The sequence below is a fragment of the Onychostoma macrolepis genome, chromosome 03, assembly GCF_012432095.1.
Source record: "Onychostoma macrolepis isolate SWU-2019 chromosome 03, ASM1243209v1, whole genome shotgun sequence".
Classification (NCBI taxonomy): domain Eukaryota; kingdom Metazoa; phylum Chordata; class Actinopteri; order Cypriniformes; family Cyprinidae; genus Onychostoma; species Onychostoma macrolepis.
In genome coordinates this window covers 12,859,328-12,876,768 of record NC_081157.1, presented here as the reverse complement: position 1 = coordinate 12,876,768, position 17,441 = coordinate 12,859,328, and the positions used below count along the sequence as shown (strand labels likewise).

The following is a 17,441-nucleotide window of genomic DNA, read 5'->3' as shown; positions in this document are numbered from 1 at the left end:
TCTATAGGCTATTTAGTGCCAGTTTACCAGGAAGTGATGATTTTGTTCTCTTTGACTCGTTGGATGGAAACAATGCTCGTTCGCAAATGTTTTATGTGATATTCCAAATTTGCGCATAAGTTAAATTCACAACTTTGGATGGAAACCCGGCTACTGAGAATTAACCAATCTGAGAAATCAATATTTTCAAGCCATTTAAATTTGCCCATTACTTCTTGCCCACTTAAACACACCTGAATCTCTAGCAATTGTCCATTTGCAAAGAGCTTGAGTGACAGACTATCTGACCAATCATAACACTGAATTCGCCATTCTTGCTCGACAAACAAATCTGACAGAAGTGTAGATTAACTTTGATAGGCTAAAACTTGAAAAATGTTGTGTATTGATGTCTTTCAACGGTTGAAATGAAATCCGTTCTGATGTTCATTCATGTTTATTTTGTGCTTCAAGTAAATAATAAAAGACAATCAGTTCACATGCCACTTGAACTGAGGAACAAAATTGGGTCCCACTTTATATTAGGTGGCCTTAACTACTATGTACTTACATTTAAATCAATCATTTGATACAATGCACTTATTGTGTACATACATGTTCTTACATTGTACTTATATTTTTAAAACTACCTATATGTAATTACATTTATAATTCCACTGTTGACCCATCCCTTACACCTTAACCCACCCTTAAACCTACCCATACCACCAAACCTGTCCCTAACCTTACCCGTATCCCACCTCAATACACTGCAATACAATACAATATGAACACAATAAGTGCATTGTACTTATTTTTTAATGTAAATACATAGTAGTTAAGGCCACCTAATATAAAGTGGGACCCAAAATTGTATTTATTTTTTTGCCCCACTGTGATATTTAAGACTTTTTGTAGACTTACAGCTGTTGAAATTGAATTTATTGCTTTGACATGCTTTTCAAGAACCCAAGGGTATCCTACTTTCTCCAGAGTGAAGGCATACATGATTTTTGAAGTTGCTCCTTTTTTTAAACATCTTACCACACTCAGAGCATTCTGGCAATTTCTTGCCAGAATGAGACTGTATATGTCTTTTCAGATCTACTTCTTTTGTGTATCTCTTTTCACACTGAAGACATGGGAAAGGCCTTTCTCTAGTGTGAACTCTCGTGTGGATATTAAGGGTTCTTTTATGTCTGAAACTCTTTTCACACAGAGGGCAGGAGAAAGGCTTCTCGCTGTTGTGAATTCTCATGTGGACTTTAAGGCTTCCTTTCCGAGTGAAACTGTTTCCACACTCTTGGCAGGTAAAAGGCTTCTCTCCGGTGTGAACTCTCATGTGGTCTGTAAGGCTTCTTTTTTCAGTGAAACTTACTCCACACTGTTGGCAGGTGAAAGGCTTCTCTCCAGTGTGAATTCTCATGTGACTCTTGAGGTTTCCTTCATGTGTGAAAGTCTTTCCACACTGATGACACAAAAAAGGCTTCTGTCCAATGTGAGTTACTATGTGCCTTTTAAGGCGTTTCATGTCTTTGAAACCCATTTTACATAGATGACATAAAAAACAGCTCTCTCTTAAATGAATCCTCATGTGCTTATTAAGACTTCCTTTACGTGTGAAACATTTTTTACACTGATCACATGTGAAAGGTTTCTCTCCAGTGTGAATTCTCATGTGAGTCTTAAGATTTCCTTTTCGTTTCAAGGATATTCCACAGAGTTTGCAGGTGTAAGGTCTTCCTCCAGTGTGACGACTCATGTGAGTATAAAAGGTTTCTTTATGTGCGAAACTCTTTCCACACTGACTACATGCAAATGGCTTCTCTCCGGTGTGAGTTCTCAAGTGATTCCTGAGACTGCTTTTTCGTGCAAAGCACTTTCCACACTGTTGGCAGGTGAAAGGCTTCTCTCCGGTGTGAATTCTCATGTGGTCTTTAAGGTTTCTTTTTTTATTGAAACTCTTTCCACACTGTTGGCAAATGAAATGAGTTTTTGTACCAGCCTTCTGATCACTTTTTTGTGAGCAAGTCTTTTCAGTCTGTGAACAACTAAACGATTTTCCTTCAGTTATGAAATCATGATGTTTCTCAATCAGATCTTTCTCTTCGTTTTCATTCAGATCTTCACTCTGCTCTTTCAGCGCAATCAAGTCTAAGGCAAAAAAAAAAAAAAAAAGACAAATACATGTTAACCCCAGGTTAATTTCACAAAGAAAAAGACAAACTTTTTAGACATTTAACTCTCTTGGGTCGGCTGTCTCGTAACTCGTTTTTTTTAAGATCAGTGCAAAAGACACTAAAATACTCTGTTGATTTTGGTCATACAAATAAGTGTTATACATCAATCGAAACTGTTAAGTGTCTACTTTTTTTGTGTGTACACTCACAATAACAACACAACTTTGTGCTTTTGGAAAAATAATAAAACAAACAGGGTGCGCTCTCGGTCTTCTCCGTCTCCACGAACTGCTTTTAGAAACGCGTCACTAAAATGAACTGTAACTCAGCAAATACTCAACACAGAGACATGAGTGTTATATCTATAGAAAGCTTGAAGTGTATACTTTTTCTTATCGAAAACAAACATTCTGTGATGAAGTAATCCGTATGAAACCAACACGATGTTCAGTCTGTCCCGCCTGACTCATTATCTCTAATGTGATCCCGTGGCTCGCGCTATTCATATGTAAATAGCCGCGTGGGACGTGCGCGCGTGCAAACGCCCAACACAAACAAAGAGGAGATCCTCATCGTGGCTACTGTTTGTTTCTGGAAGAAGACACACTGAGTAAAGGCAGGATTTCCATCAAAAGAATAACACGATTTCATCCAGAAGAGGAGATCAATCTGATGAGTACGTAATGTTTTTTTTTTTTGCATTAGTTAACGTTTTATTGTGACATAAACTTGAACAGATTTACTAACAGTTAGTTGGGTTTTTCCCAAACAACAACATGATGAATGTGACACGTCTAAGAATGTTTAGCCCATGTTTATTATTAATACTCTGTTCACAAATAGATTTTAATAGCGTGCTAAACAGTAATAATTAGTTTCTCAGATATAAAATATCATTTTTTATAGTACTTATAAGCTTGCTTGTGGCTACAGAATCATATCATAGGCTACTATAAAATCATACATACTAGACTATATGACTACAAAACCAAAGTTGGGTTTTTCCCAAACTATAATTCCTGACTACAATGTTTGAAATCGTGTAAAACATTTTTAATATGAGGGGCAATTCATTGTATTTAAATTTCTTATGGCGCGATGATGTTTTCATGCTCTATATAAAACAATAAAAGTAATATGAGTGTACACTGTAACATGATGAATGCTACGAGTCTAAGTATGTTTAGTACATGTTTATTATTAATAGCCTACTCTGTTCAGAAATTGATTTTAATAACGTGCTAAACAATAATAATTAGTTTCTCAGATATAAGATTTCTTTCTCTTTTTTTAATGATAGTACAAAGCATGTGTGAGTCTATGGCTACAAAACCTATATATATATATATATATATATATATATATATATATATATATATATATATATATATATACAAATGTTCCTGATATCAACATGCTCACAAATGTTTTTTTTGTTTGTATTTTATTGAATCAGATACCAGCACCAGATGAATCCTGATGTCTCTTCAAACTGTTTTCCTCTGAGAGCGCTGCACCAACATCAGATGTTCAACTACACTGATATTCTATGTTAAAACAAGCTCCTTGACTACTGATTATGTTTTTTTTCTTCTTGAATCCATGGAAAGAAGTAGAAACACTTAAATAAAACACGTAAATATCAGGTATGATTTACTTGTTTCACTTGTTGAACAGAATCTGTTGCAGGAATGACTCAAAGTCTGTTCACATCTCTGTGGTTAGATCAGTGTGCACAATAATGTGTCTTTGACCTTCATTATGTATGTTTTGATTATACTGTGTTGTAAATAAAATACAAATAATTAAAAAAAACCTTTTTTTCAATCTCCTCACATTCTCTCTTACCTGCCTCAGAGTCACAGTCACACTGATGGGCCATTAGGGGCGGGCCCTTTGTCTCTCAGGTGAGACTCACTTAATATTCATGGTCATTGCCACTCGGACAGTGAAGACAAAGTGAGTAAAAACATCCTAAATACGTTTAGAACTATACAAATGAACTTTCTTCTGTCGAATTCATGTTTTATTATTATTATTATTATTATTACTACATTTAGCAGACACTTTTATCCAAAGTGACTTACAAATGAGGACAATGGAAGCAAATCAAAATAAAAAAAAGAGCAATGATATGCAAGTGCTATAACAAGTCTCAGTTAGCGTAACGCAGTACACGTAACAAGTTTTTTTTTATTATATAATAAATAAAATGAAAAGAGATAGAGTAGAAAAAGAATAGAACAAGCTAGTGTTAGAGGCCTTTTTTGCTTTTGTTAATTGTATAATAAATAAATAGAATACTAAAAGAATATAGAAGCTAGTGTTAGTTAGTTAACTTTAGTTTGTTTTTTTAAGAAATCTTTTAATTTTTTTAATTTTTAATGTCACAATTCCAACCCTCCTCCTTTATCCGGGCTTGGGACCGGCAAAAGTGACCCACAAGAGACACTCTGGCGGAGTTAGTTTTTTATTTTTGTTAATTTTTATTTATTTTTTTTAAACTTATGGTCCACTTAGAGGCTTATAAACATGAACATTTTAACCATAACATTTTTAACATTTTTGAATACAATCTACATTAACAATCTACCAAACTCTGGCCCTAAATTTAGGTTAATTGTTTTTTTTCCCCCCAGACCCCCCCTCCACACACACAAGGCTGAGCAAGCTCACAGAAAGAGTGGTTCTTCATCATTTTGGTCAAGGCAACACAGACACAGCAGCCATGGCAAGTTCTTGAAATGGGTTGATATCAGCTGCATCTCTGAACTTCCTAATCTCACTCCAGAAGCCCAGTGTGTTTTTTGTCTCATTCCATTTACGAAGATGGATGGCACGCCATTGCTGGACAATCTTGTCTATCTCTGCAGGGGAGTAACCAAGGAGCTTGGCTATTTTTTCTATTTCTCCAGGGCTCTTATTGTGCTTTAGAGTTTCCTCCACATTGAAAACTGACATGAACTGCAATGCTTTGATGTTGTCCGGCAGTCTCAACCTCAACTCTTTAGTGAGGGAGATGGTGAAGGCTACACACCGCTTTCGGACATTGATTTCATCCTCAGGCGCAAGGTGGAGCTCAGCTGCCTTTGACTCAAAAAGGTAGCCAAAGTACGTTTGGGACTGATGAATCCATCTATGGGCCCTTTGAGTACATCAACATTTGCCAGTGGATTCAGCACCCTGCTGCTCACAGAATTGATCAGGCTAACCAAGCCTACTTGCTCTCCCTCAAAAGCTTTGATGGCCAACTGTACCTCACCCAGCACTGACTTCAAAAAAGTAAGATACAATATGTTTTGAGGATCACTGTACATGGAGTATAAAACCTCAGCCATGTAGCAGTGTTCACTGGACTTGGTGACTGCGAAATGCAGCCGAAGCTCCTCCCACTGGTCCAAAATGCGTGAAACCGTGGGTTCAATGGACAGCCAACGTGTGGCACACACCTTTGTTATCTGTAAAGGTTTCTCCCCACAGTTGATGGTCTCATATATGGCCTTGTAGACCTCCCTGCGCTTTGGAGACACTGAAAACCAGTTATAAGTCTCTCGTCCCAAGTACTCCAACACTACGGGGAATGGTGTCATTAGCATGACTTACAGCAAGCTGCAGAGAGTGGCACACGCACCGAATAAGAACCAGATCTTTGAGGCCATAATCCTCCTTCAGCACTTTATGGACCCCCATAAGATCAGACCCTTTCTTTCAGAACATGATTCACAACTCCTTGTTCAAGCTCTTATCCTGTCCAGGCTGGACTATTGCAATGCTCTCTTGGCAGGTCTTCCAGCCAGTTCCAGCCCAAAAAAAAAGGCCTCTAACACTAGCTTGCTCTATTCTTTTTCTATTCTGTTTTCTTTTTATTTATTATATAATTTTGAAAAAACCTTGCTACGTGTACTGCGTTAGGCTAACTGAGACTTGTTGCAAGTCGTAATTGTAAGTTAATGTCTAATAACCAATTTACAAATGCATAAACTACTGATGAACAGTTAAAATTGTATGAATAAAAAGGGCTACTTTAATGCAATATCTGCCAAATAGTGAGCCATTTTTATGTTATAAATAAATAAATATTATTTATTACTAGGGGGTTGACTTGGCTGGGGAGTCAAGTCAGATATTCGACAGTCATAATTACTGATGTTAACACAGGGAAAATTTGTTACAGACGCCTCACAGATACAAAAATAATGTTTTATGTTTTGATTAAAAGAGTATTAAACGTCAGCGAAACCCTAAGAATTCACAACATTTTTTACAATAGTGCTCTTATTATAACGTTATGTATATGACAGAATATTAATGTTCTGCATTTCTGTTTTGAGCTGTGCACGCTGAAGATGACCAGTAGAATGAAGCATTTGATAGCAGGTTTTTAATCAATGGGATTTAACTCATATAGAATATGCTTCATTATTTATACAATGTAACGTTAATATTACGACTTATAGGCTATCTGCACAAAACACCCCGAATGCATTAACGTCTCTGAATGAACTCCTTTTGTGGATGCGTTCTTCAGGCAACAACGTGTAGAAACATGCCAACTAAACTCTACACAGCGTTTTATTATAATAGTGTTCTCATTATGTTATGTATGACAGTCCCAGTCATAGTTATTAATATTCTGCATTGTTGTTTGTCCTGCTCGCGTGCACTGAAGAGATAATCACCGTAGTACTACAATAAAGCACTTTACTGCAGCACAACTCAACCAAATGCATCTTATACGAGATAAATAATACACAATATATATATAAACCAGCTGAAAGGTTTTGAAATCACTTGTACCCTACCTGATCGAAAAAATACAGTCTTTAACTCTGCCTGTGTCAGTTTGAGTCTTGTTAAAGATTTAAATCCATGCCACCAAAATGCTCCTCTGTCGGTCACGGATTATGGAAAGTGAAACTTAAATCTATAGGGGTGATTTATTCACACACGTTAAAATATTTGTTTAATGTTTCCTTCTTTTCAGATTCTTATTTACAGCATTATCTTGACAGGCTGTATATTAACTTATTGGGAGAAAACCAGTAGTTCGATGTTAAATCAGACATTTGAGCACCCCCACATAGCCAAAATGGTATGATCATAACACCTCAGTGAATGTTCACTCAGAACCAGATTCAGCAAGAAAAAATAGACTATTATAGTGAGACTGAAGAGTGTTGTATTTGTGGTTCTCATTTATATCCAGAGGTGGAAAGCAACTAATTACATTTACAAGCATTTTTCTGTGTAATTCTGTAATTTTACTTTTACTTAAGAATACTTTGTTTGAAGTATTGCACTTCGCTACATTCTAAAACCCATAATTACAGAGTAAAAGAAAAAAAAAGTGCACCCTTGAAACTACTGCAGTGAATGATGAACAAACTGGTGCTAAAATCACAAGAAAGATGAAGACGGACAAGACGGACATTAGTGGTGCACGTGATAACTTGCTCAGGTTCGAGGAGACGTCAAATCCAGAACTGTAAGATGAAAGTGACCCACGTCTGGTCTTGGCTTGTGTTTATGAATGACCCCACAGTTCCTAAAATGGACTTCAAGTTACTGTGGAAGTATGACCGATTGAAAGAGTGGGGTAAGCGGGGGTGTAGTTTGTGGGGGGGATATAACCCCCCCAATAACCAAAACTAGCAAGTACAACCCCCCCAATATTTATACCATGGTTAATGGAAACATCGAATCAGGCTATTAATTAATTATTTGAATTGTGCCTTCTGCGCTTTTATGAGCACTAACTTTACTTACGAACCGAACGGAGCAGTTATCACGGAAGCGCAGTTCACAAGCAGCGCACGAATCGCTGTATACTCTGCGCGTTTACCGGCGCGCTCGAGAAGTGTGATGAGATTTCCGCGAGGCATTCCTATCTCGAAGCTGATGGTTAAATATGTGATCTATTTGAATTATTTAGAGAAACAGCCACTTTAAAATGCTATGGAGAAAGTCGAACAGTATCTACAAAAGGCAAATAAACTAAAAAAGACTGATGAAAAGAGGAGAAAAGTCTTGAACCAGCACTAACATATATTAAAATCTTTTTAAAACTATAGCCTACTCGTGACCACTTTATGGCTTATTTACTGTGTAAAATTTTGTCTAATTTGTAGAATCTATATTTGATAATCTGTTAAGGGAATAGATTTTTCCCTATAGATGTTTATTACAACTGTGGAATGTTGTAGCTATTGGTTCTAAATGTGCAGGCAGTTGTTTCTTCATAACAAATGCTATAATGATTAATTAAAGTCATTATTGGCCTGGTAATGATTAATAAACTAGTCTTATTATAACAAATTCTACAGTTAAGAACTATGCTACATGGCCTTCAGATATTCCAAAAGATGGCATAGATTAAATCATTAAGAGCCTGATTTATTTCTAAGGAGTAAGAAATAAACAATATTAATATAAGGAAATGTTATCATTAGTCTCCACTTTTAATTCCGCCCGACTGCAAGCAGCTACTCTCGCCAGCCGGTGGCAGGCTAGTGTAGTGCATCTCGAACACACCTAAAGAGTTGCACTGCTCTGAGCCTGTAAACTTGACTTATATGGAGGACCCGATGCCCAACGAGCAAAGCTCCCCTGCCATGCCACCCACGTGCACAACCGAATCGCCTTCGAGAATCGCCAACCGAATCAACAGTATTCAAGAGAGTGCACAATACATTCAATGATCTGAACACAACTGTAGCATTCTGCAGATTTCTGGTGACTAATTTTCGCTCAACACCGTGTGTGATTTGTTATAATGCTCAACGCTGGGGGAAAATGCGCATAAAGAAATCGTATGAGCAGATCTAAACTTATGCCGCAATAAACACTTTTCAAGCCATCACTGACTGAAGCAGCAACCTCCCGGCATGTTTTTATCTCCCGCTCTGTTCCATCAGAGGGCGTGCGTCAAGAAAGATCACACTACAACCACGCGCAGACTCGAGCGGAGCTGTTTTAGGCTTATTTTATGTAAAAAACAAACAAACAAAAAAACTAACTATTCAGTAAGAAAGCGAATTACTATGAAACCAATGCAACTGCATTTTCAAGCACTTTATCCAAAATCCAAGCATTTTTCAAACCTTGAAAACACTACAGTAAAATTCAAGCATTTTCACAGAAATCAAGCACCCCTACGAACCCTTTTTAATGGACAGTAAAACAAAGGCAGAATACCTTATAACTCCAGGCTGGCACAGTATTGACGAACATCTAAACAAATGCAGAGCACCGTAACTTAATTTGAGCTTTCAAAACAAAATCAAAGAGCTGTAACTGATGTTATACTGTGTTCTGCCTTGGTTTCTCCGGGGCTTTTCTCCATGATACTTAAACACATGATAAAGGAGGTCATGAATGTCCCAAAATTTTGCCCAAAAACGAAGTTATGTTTTTTTGTCTTTGCACGGCAGCACTGCTGCAGTCACTATAGACAGGTGTGGTTTCAGCAACCAGGCACCTCAGCGTAACCCACGTCCCGGCTTTTTGCCCATTTTCAATTATCTGGGAGTGACGCACGGTGATGCACTGCCAAGATGGTGGCGGTTGGCTCCGCCCACTTTAGGCTTCAAAAATGCTCTTCAGAAACCTACGAGTGACGTCACAAACACTACAATAGGGCTGGGCAAAAAAAAAAAAAATCGATTTTTCGATTAAGCGTTTTTTTTAATGACGTAGATTCGATATTGATTCTCAAAAGCCGCGAATCGATCTTTTCCGGTATTTATTTCAGCACACATTTAAAACAAGATCTGATTAATGTGATTCTTATCATTAGTCTTCTCCACTAGATGTCACCCTCTTATTTACCAATGCGCGATGTTACAACAGAAAGCCTGTCATTCATTCAGCGCATATCATGGCGGAGATACGGTTGACAAGAACCAAGAACAAAACCATACGTGTGATTCGTAATGCTCAGGTGAAATGCTGTAGTAATACTATAAATCTGTGGAAGCATTTGATATCATGCATAAGGCGCCATAATTTCCGCAATGAATGAATGAACGGCGGATGGCGCGACACACTGTTTTGTTTACTACACACACACTAAAGCTAGGACGACGCTCGTGGTGTTTTCATCTTCTGCCGTCTCACTCTGAGAGTCATTTCATGAGCATTTTACTGTTTAATTTGAGAAAACTACCGTCATATCACATGATTCACAGCAGCTGCAAGTTCCTCACGGCAACCTGTCAAAATAAAAGTTTAGTTTAACGTTAAGAGCAGTCTTAAGACTCAATGCTACTACTACTAATAAATATGAATAAATCTTTTTTTATTTTTAAAGGAATAATCCCATTTCTTTTTTATTTTAAAAGTAAAACCTCTGTTGTGCAGCACTTTGTTTGCGAAAAAATAAAAGGGTTTCATTTTCATTTGATTAGGATAAATTAAATTAATGTTTTATGTCTTCATCTGATTACCAGAAAAATTAAGAACATTTTATAGGGCCCTATTATTGGACCCTGTACAAAAAAAGAATAGGTTTAAAATACAGGCCTGTGGTTCTTAATTTCTTTTTATTAATTCACCATTTTTAAACTGATGTTTACTGTTCATTTTTTAGAAATATCAATAGCTTTTGTATTAAAACTATATTCACTGAATGTAATCAAAAAATCGAGAATCGAATCGAGAGCTTGCGAATCGAAATACGAAATCGATACCCAGCCAGTCTATGATTATTATGAGTTTTTTTCTTAATTTTTGCTATGTCACACCATAGGACAAATTTATGGTACAGTTCATTGGAAAAAAAAAAGCAGTGAAAGAATTGACGAAGTTAGTGAACCTATACATTTTCTACATAAATATATACACATTTCTTTTTCAAAAAAGGTCTTTTACAAAAAAAGCATTTTTACTGCCTATTTGTCAACTACCCATATGTATTATTTCAATTATTATTTTTTATTTAATGCATGACAAATGGAAGTAACATCTCAGCTGCATTTGAAGGTAGCATTAGTATTTTTCTGGTCATGTGACCTAAACATATAATAAAACCACTTAAATTAGACCACTCAATACATTCTTCAAAAAATATCATTCATATCTTTAGAGGCTGGCATTTTAATCAAATGACAGAGTTCAGCTTTCATAATGAAAACCAACCTGTTTGTTCCTCAGCATCTTCTTGTTTCAGACTGAATACTTCTTCAATCTTTATATCTTCACTCTCCTCTTTAATAAACGCCATCTTTATAATAGTGTCTCACGTGGATCTCAGATACTTCAGCAGGAGTTTTCTGTGTGTTTGGACAATCTGTCATGATTAAAATGAGAAAAAAAAGTTCAGTAGTCAGTACACTTGTAAGGGAGTCAGTCAGGGTCATAGTTAATGGCCCTAAATAACCTGATTATCAAAAAAAAAAAAAAATAATAATAATAAAATAAAATAAATTAAAACAAGTTAAACATTTAACTTACTACTTCTTAAGACAACATAAAAACCAATTAAAGACTTAATATTAATAATATTAACAACAACAATAACATTAACATATTAATAATACATTTCATAAATTAAAGGGAATCCCAAACATACAATAAATTAACAGTATCTAGGGATTTTCTTCATTTATTTATTCAATATGTTACAAAATCAAAATAAAATGTTTGGAAATGGGCAAAATAGCATTGTGAGTCACATTTACACAGAGATTTTCCAAAACAAATCATTTTTATACATTTTCTTTGACATGACATCTATATTAGCTCTATATTATTAACATCTATATTGTAGTTATATTAACTATATTACCTACAGTAAAGCTGTAGATTGGTTCAGGGCTAACGTTACTTTGAATTTCATTTTAATGACCAGAAATGGTGACATGCAGATAGAAGAACAGAGAAAAAAAGAGAAAAATTAATAAAGCTATTTCCACAGAACTGTAATCTATATTCAGATGAAAACGATCTAATGTTTCTTTCACAGGATTCTCCATCACTGTTTGACAGCTTCACGAGCAGCTTTTCTTTTACTCTCACAAATAACGCACATTAACGTCAGATAAATCATTACAGTCTTACAAATAATAATTAAAGCAAATACATCGCTGGAAAATAGCCCGCACGACTAGCGTTGATTTAAAAACTTTTAAACACAAACCTTTCTTGAATCACAGACGCAGGAGCGCGGCGCAGCCTTGTGACGTCACATCAACACACCAAAATAAAAGTCCTGTCCAAACTGAGCTAAAATGTCAAAAGTTTATACAATGAATTGTGTAGCACATTTAGCGTTTAAGATTCTTTCTAAAAGTCGAAACAGTCATGTTTAAATCCAGAAACCATTTATAGCAAAGTTTATCAATAAAAATAAATATTAATTAGGGCCACAGATTATTCAAAAACAAACAAATGCAACAATAAATAGGAAATGTGTTACTTATTGTGCTGATTATACTGTGTTTTCCTGGTATGACAGAAGACATCTTTAGCTTCCTCTTGCTGTCACAGTGCAGCACCAAACCTTTAAAGTGCACAGCATTAAATTCACTAGATTTTCCTGTGGAAAACAGTTATGTAGACTGTTATAGAGATTGTTTTGTCCACTTATAACTTAAATTCAGATGTTATTGATACAGTACCTATATTACAGGGTTTCTGTAATATATATATTACATTACAGTGTTTTAATTGCGACAGTGTTTACATTTAGTCATTTAGCAGATGCTTTTGCAATCAAAACCAACAGAAGAGCAACAAACATGCAAGGACTTGACTAACCAGCGGACCAATCTGGTTGTACAGCATCTGAAATGTTGTCATGGTCATTCTTAAATGCCCAAGCAAAATCTGTCATCAAAGTATTTCTGTATAATAGCCTCCTAGAACTGTCTTACATGACTGTGTTCACAAACAGCTGCCATTCACATGAAAAAAATCAATGACCGCATTTATTGTGTTTTGTCTGCTCACTCTGAGGCACAAGTAATTTATTCTATATGGAAATTATTATATTCAGTGAGATTTAGTGCCAGTTTATCAGGAAGTGACAATTTTGTTCACTTTGACTAGTTAGATAAAAAGATATTCGTAGCTTTTGATGGAAACCCAGCTAATGGCAATCAAATAGATGTCATTTACAGCTTCATCAGTCCCTATAGTCTTTGTGTTGATTCATTACTGTTTTTTCAAAGCTGATGCTAGCTCATTAACTTTTTCCATTCTGAGCTGTCCAGTGTATTTATATTATATATTTCTTTGTGTGTGCCTCACAGTGCCATTTAATATTGCACTCTTGTAGCACGGCCATGGGTTGAGAGCAAAATGAAACAAACCGGTCTGCCGTTGATCTCACAAGAACAAATACTTCTCTTTCCATTTCTCCTGAATCGTTTTTTTTTTTTTTTTTAATCATGTGTTTAATTTTGATTTTTTTAAATCACAAGTGCTTGCTTGCCATGCAACTCAGCAAATTGAGCAAGTTAAGCTTGTCATCCAGGCAAGTCAAGGAAGTCCGTGTTAAACTCGTGGCACTTAAACCATCCACTCCAAAGGTGTTTGCTAAGAAGCCTTGGAATAGACTGGTGGAAGGCCACAGAATTGCACCAATTGACACTCTACAGAGAGAAAATGGTGCTTATGGGTGTCTTGTCTGAGGAAATGTATGATAATTTCATGTCATTTAGTGTGCCATTGTGTGTTCTCAGCGTTCCAGGTCTTTCCAAGGAATTGCTGTTAATGTTTGTGGACAAAGAAACGCTCTTGCATCCAATGCCAGAAACGTTGGAAGCCAAGGTGAATATACTGCCTTCTGTTTTTAGAGCTTTTTGCACAGCATGAAAAGGTTGGCTTCAGTGTTATTAGAAGAAAGAAAATAAGCCAAAGAGGTTGGTTTTTAATGTTTATGGCCATCTGGCGCCTTATTTCATGGAGCCTTGTGATTCTAGACTTGTTGGCTTTATAAACAACACTTCACTTAGCGAATAATTGACTCTTATATGCGACTAAACTTTGAGCTAGTTGGCTAAATAATGTCTATCATTAGTAATTGGCTAATAAAATGTTAGAGTTCACTCGCCAGTGTTTGAGTTAAAGGCTAAGAATAAGTTTAGCACAGATATAATTTCACTTTACTCTCTGCAGTGAGCACCTTATACTCAATTTATTTGATCAAAAAAAAAAAAAACAGTAATATTGTGAAGAGGAATTAAAAAATAGACATGGGAGGTCCTTCCTTCCTTCATCCAAGGAAAAACTGGGGAAGAACACAACTAGTTACCCTTAGAGGGCACATTAATAATGTCAGTACATGTAAAATAATTGTTTAGTGTTTCCCAGTCTTGGTCAAAAAGACATTCTATCACTGTAAGACGTGATACACGAGTTCTGGTAAAGTTTTAATAAAAATAAAACTGCTAATTTTTCGTATTAGCTCAGGTTAATAATGTATTAGTAAATGTTGAAAAATGTAGTAAAAGTGGAAATACTTGAGGGACACTTACATGAAAGAGAAAAATGAAGAGAAAGAATCAGGTTCAGGGGTAGCAGGAGGCAGTCGGAGCTGGAAGTATATGTCATCCTCAACTTCCTGGAGCCATACATGCAGGGCAGGGACACCTCTAGTATTTTCACTCAGGATAGACCATGTGATGAAGATGTCAATGTAATGGCTCTCCTTGAGTCTCTGGTAACAGCAGTGGAGGTAGCATACATACTACATGAAACTCGATGTTAAAGTGCTGCTAGAATTGTGCAGCTCTCTAATGAGGGGTGAGTATATGTCTAGTTTTGATAGGGTTAAAATATTAATTGTAATATATCCTTCATAATTACCACCTAAATATACTGATATTTACATCACACTGACTTGATGAAGCCCTTGACAGTGATGCACTTTGATGATTAGGTCATTCTGAATTTTGAAGCTGAATTCTTCAGCATATGCCACAATAACAGTACAAGTAACCCTCCACAACACTTTAGCTAGGGCTAATCAGTACAATACACTTTTTAGAACATAATTCATCAGTTAAGTCCAAAAAGGGAGTAATGTGAACATTTTAAGGCCAATTTACATCGCATAGACAGATGTCAGCTAACACTCAGACATCCCACAAGCCAACAAATGCCGAATGAACATGTTGAATCAGAGAAAACAAACTCTGACCAACACCAACAGGGATAATACACTTGAAAGAGTGAAAGAGTTTTATATATAATTGGTCAGTGGCCCTTGGCTTGGTATTGTTGGCAGAATTCGGCCCTCGGCGAAAACTAATTAAGGAACCCTGCAATACATCATGTTGGTCATAGAATTTTTGAAGAAGTGTATAAACAATGCAGGTGCATTTTGAAACATTTGAAATTGGGCAGTCACTAACGATTATTTTGATAAAATGAGCGATCTACTGATGATTTTTTTTTTTTTTTTTTTTATGTAATAAAGATAGACTTAAAGGGGTCCTATTATGCTCTTTTACAAAGTCTTGATTTTGTTTTGGGGGTGCATAAGAACATGCTTTCATGCTCGGTGGTTCGAAAAACACATTATTTTTCACATAATTTACATTATTATAATACTTTTCTCCCCAGCCTGGCACAAACGGCTCGATGTTGATGAAGGCCCACCTTCCAAAAAACGAAATGTGTTGTGATTGGTTAGTTGTCCCAGTGCGTTGTGATTGGCGAACAGCTTAGACGGTGTTTCAGTACTGCCCCGCCCCTTGCCAAAACAGCAGGTTCATCAATATTGCATATCAATTCAGATCTCCAGAATATTGAACAAGAGGATCGCGCAGAACGTTTGCACGCACGGATATTGCAAGACATATTAAAGTGTTATTAATGTTATTGTTGTTGTTTTTATTTTATTTTTGGCTAAATCACGTTTTAGATAGGATGTCAACAACAGCTTAAAAATAACTGCATTTACTATGTACAGATAAGTGCAATGGTAATATGTATTATGTTTATTGTTCTTTAATTCTAACATTATAACATGAATTGCAGTGAAACTGTTATACAGTTTAATTTATTTATACTATAGTCCCACAGAGTTACACTATTTGTGGTGGCATATATATGCAAATTAATTCTCTGCCAGCAGGAGGTGCTGTTGAGAGTGGTAGAGAGCGAGGTTTCCCCGGTAACGCTGTACACAAAGCAGAGCTCCGCTCACAATCGTTGCTTTATCAGACATTATATGCAAGATGAAATGAAAATGACATCCATAATTTTCTGAAGACAGTCGGTTTCCTTCAGAAATACAGTGATATAAAAACACCCGCACCGGGTTTCAATTTTGAAACGTGCAGTGCTCAAGCGTTTTCCCCACCCCCCAACCATTCGAATTTCAGTAGGTGGGATTTATTTTTAATGGACCACTTTGTGATATCACAAATACAGGAAAACAACTTTGTAGTCCAAACGATGTAGTTCTTGAAAAGGGATTTTTTAAAAATGAAATATCTCCCTTTGGAGTGGACTTTGAGATTTGTAAGTTTGTAGATCTTTTTATGCCCAAATATACACACTACACACTGACTAAAATTCAAAAAGTGAAAAAGCATAATAGGACCCCTTTAAATGAACAGTAGCTTAAACTTTATAAATTTAAAAATAGACTTAAAATACCTGTAACGATGAGGCAATAATAATTGGTTTAAAAAAACACCAAAAGCGAGTAATCATATGGTTTCATTGAACAACACTATTAAAATACATAAAGAAATGTACATATAAACAAATGTATGTATTATTAAAATGCCTACAGAGCGCCAGCGGCCCAGTGATTGCGACAGGGTCCATATTTAGAACTATATTGATGCAATATTTTGTGTTAGCCTTACAATATTTGTTATAAATGTTTTCAATAGCGCACCTTTCGTCCACAGATGAACTTTATAATTAACTCAAACTCTTAGCATATGCAGAGATGAGTTTGTTGACTGAGTTGCGGAGATGTGCTCCACGTAACAGTGAAACAATACACGTTATTGTTCTTGGCTTCTCCTGTAGTGTGCGACTGAAGAGGCCGGCAAAACAGGACATCCTCCTCAATCGCCTTGTCCCGCAGATACCTGACATTATTGAGGAGCTGTGCCTACCCAGCAATATCAGTGGATTCGTCCAGCTGCAGCGGGTAGTAAGGACTCTTTTTTACGAACTCTATCAGTTGCTCTCTGATATCATTGGACATGTCTACAATTCTCCTAGCGACGGTGTCATTGGACAGTGGTACTGCACCGAGTTTGGCTGCTGCACTATCGCCTATCATTATTCTGCACACGTCTTGCGCTGCCGGCAAAA

General features: G+C 36.3%; 1 protein-coding gene across 4 annotated transcripts; it reads right to left on the bottom strand.

The window, feature by feature from the left end:
- Window positions 1-822: 822 nt before the first annotated feature.
- Window positions 823-16,691, bottom strand: LOC131537191 (gastrula zinc finger protein XlCGF57.1-like). Of its 4 annotated transcripts, XM_058770490.1 has the most exons (4): window positions 12,574-12,856; window positions 12,295-12,380; window positions 11,295-11,445; window positions 823-2,133 (listed from the first exon to the last, which is right to left on the bottom strand). In XM_058770490.1, exons 3-4 carry the CDS (start codon window positions 11,377-11,379, stop codon window positions 941-943), a joined length of 1,278 nt encoding a protein of 425 aa, XP_058626473.1. In that variant the 5' UTR covers window positions 11,380-11,445; window positions 12,295-12,380; window positions 12,574-12,856; the 3' UTR covers window positions 823-940. The 4 variants fall into 4 exon arrangements, with proteins under 4 accessions (XP_058626473.1, XP_058626471.1, XP_058626472.1 ...); XM_058770488.1 differs by adding an exon at window positions 14,636-16,691 and having other exon boundaries at window positions 11,295-12,657; XM_058770489.1 differs by having other exon boundaries at window positions 11,944-12,856.
- Window positions 16,692-17,441: the final 750 nt, after the last annotated feature.

Bases quoted from the DNA above. Each gene is read 5' to 3' on its own strand.
- LOC131537191 (XM_058770488.1), bottom strand. From the start codon at position 11,379: ATGGCGTTTATTAAAGAGGAGAGTGAAGATATAAAGATTGAAGAAGTA. The intron at 2,134-11,294 runs GTTGGTTTTCAT...TTTTTGCCTTAG, and splicing joins AGATGCTGAGGAACAAACAG to ACTTGATTGCGCTGAAAGAG.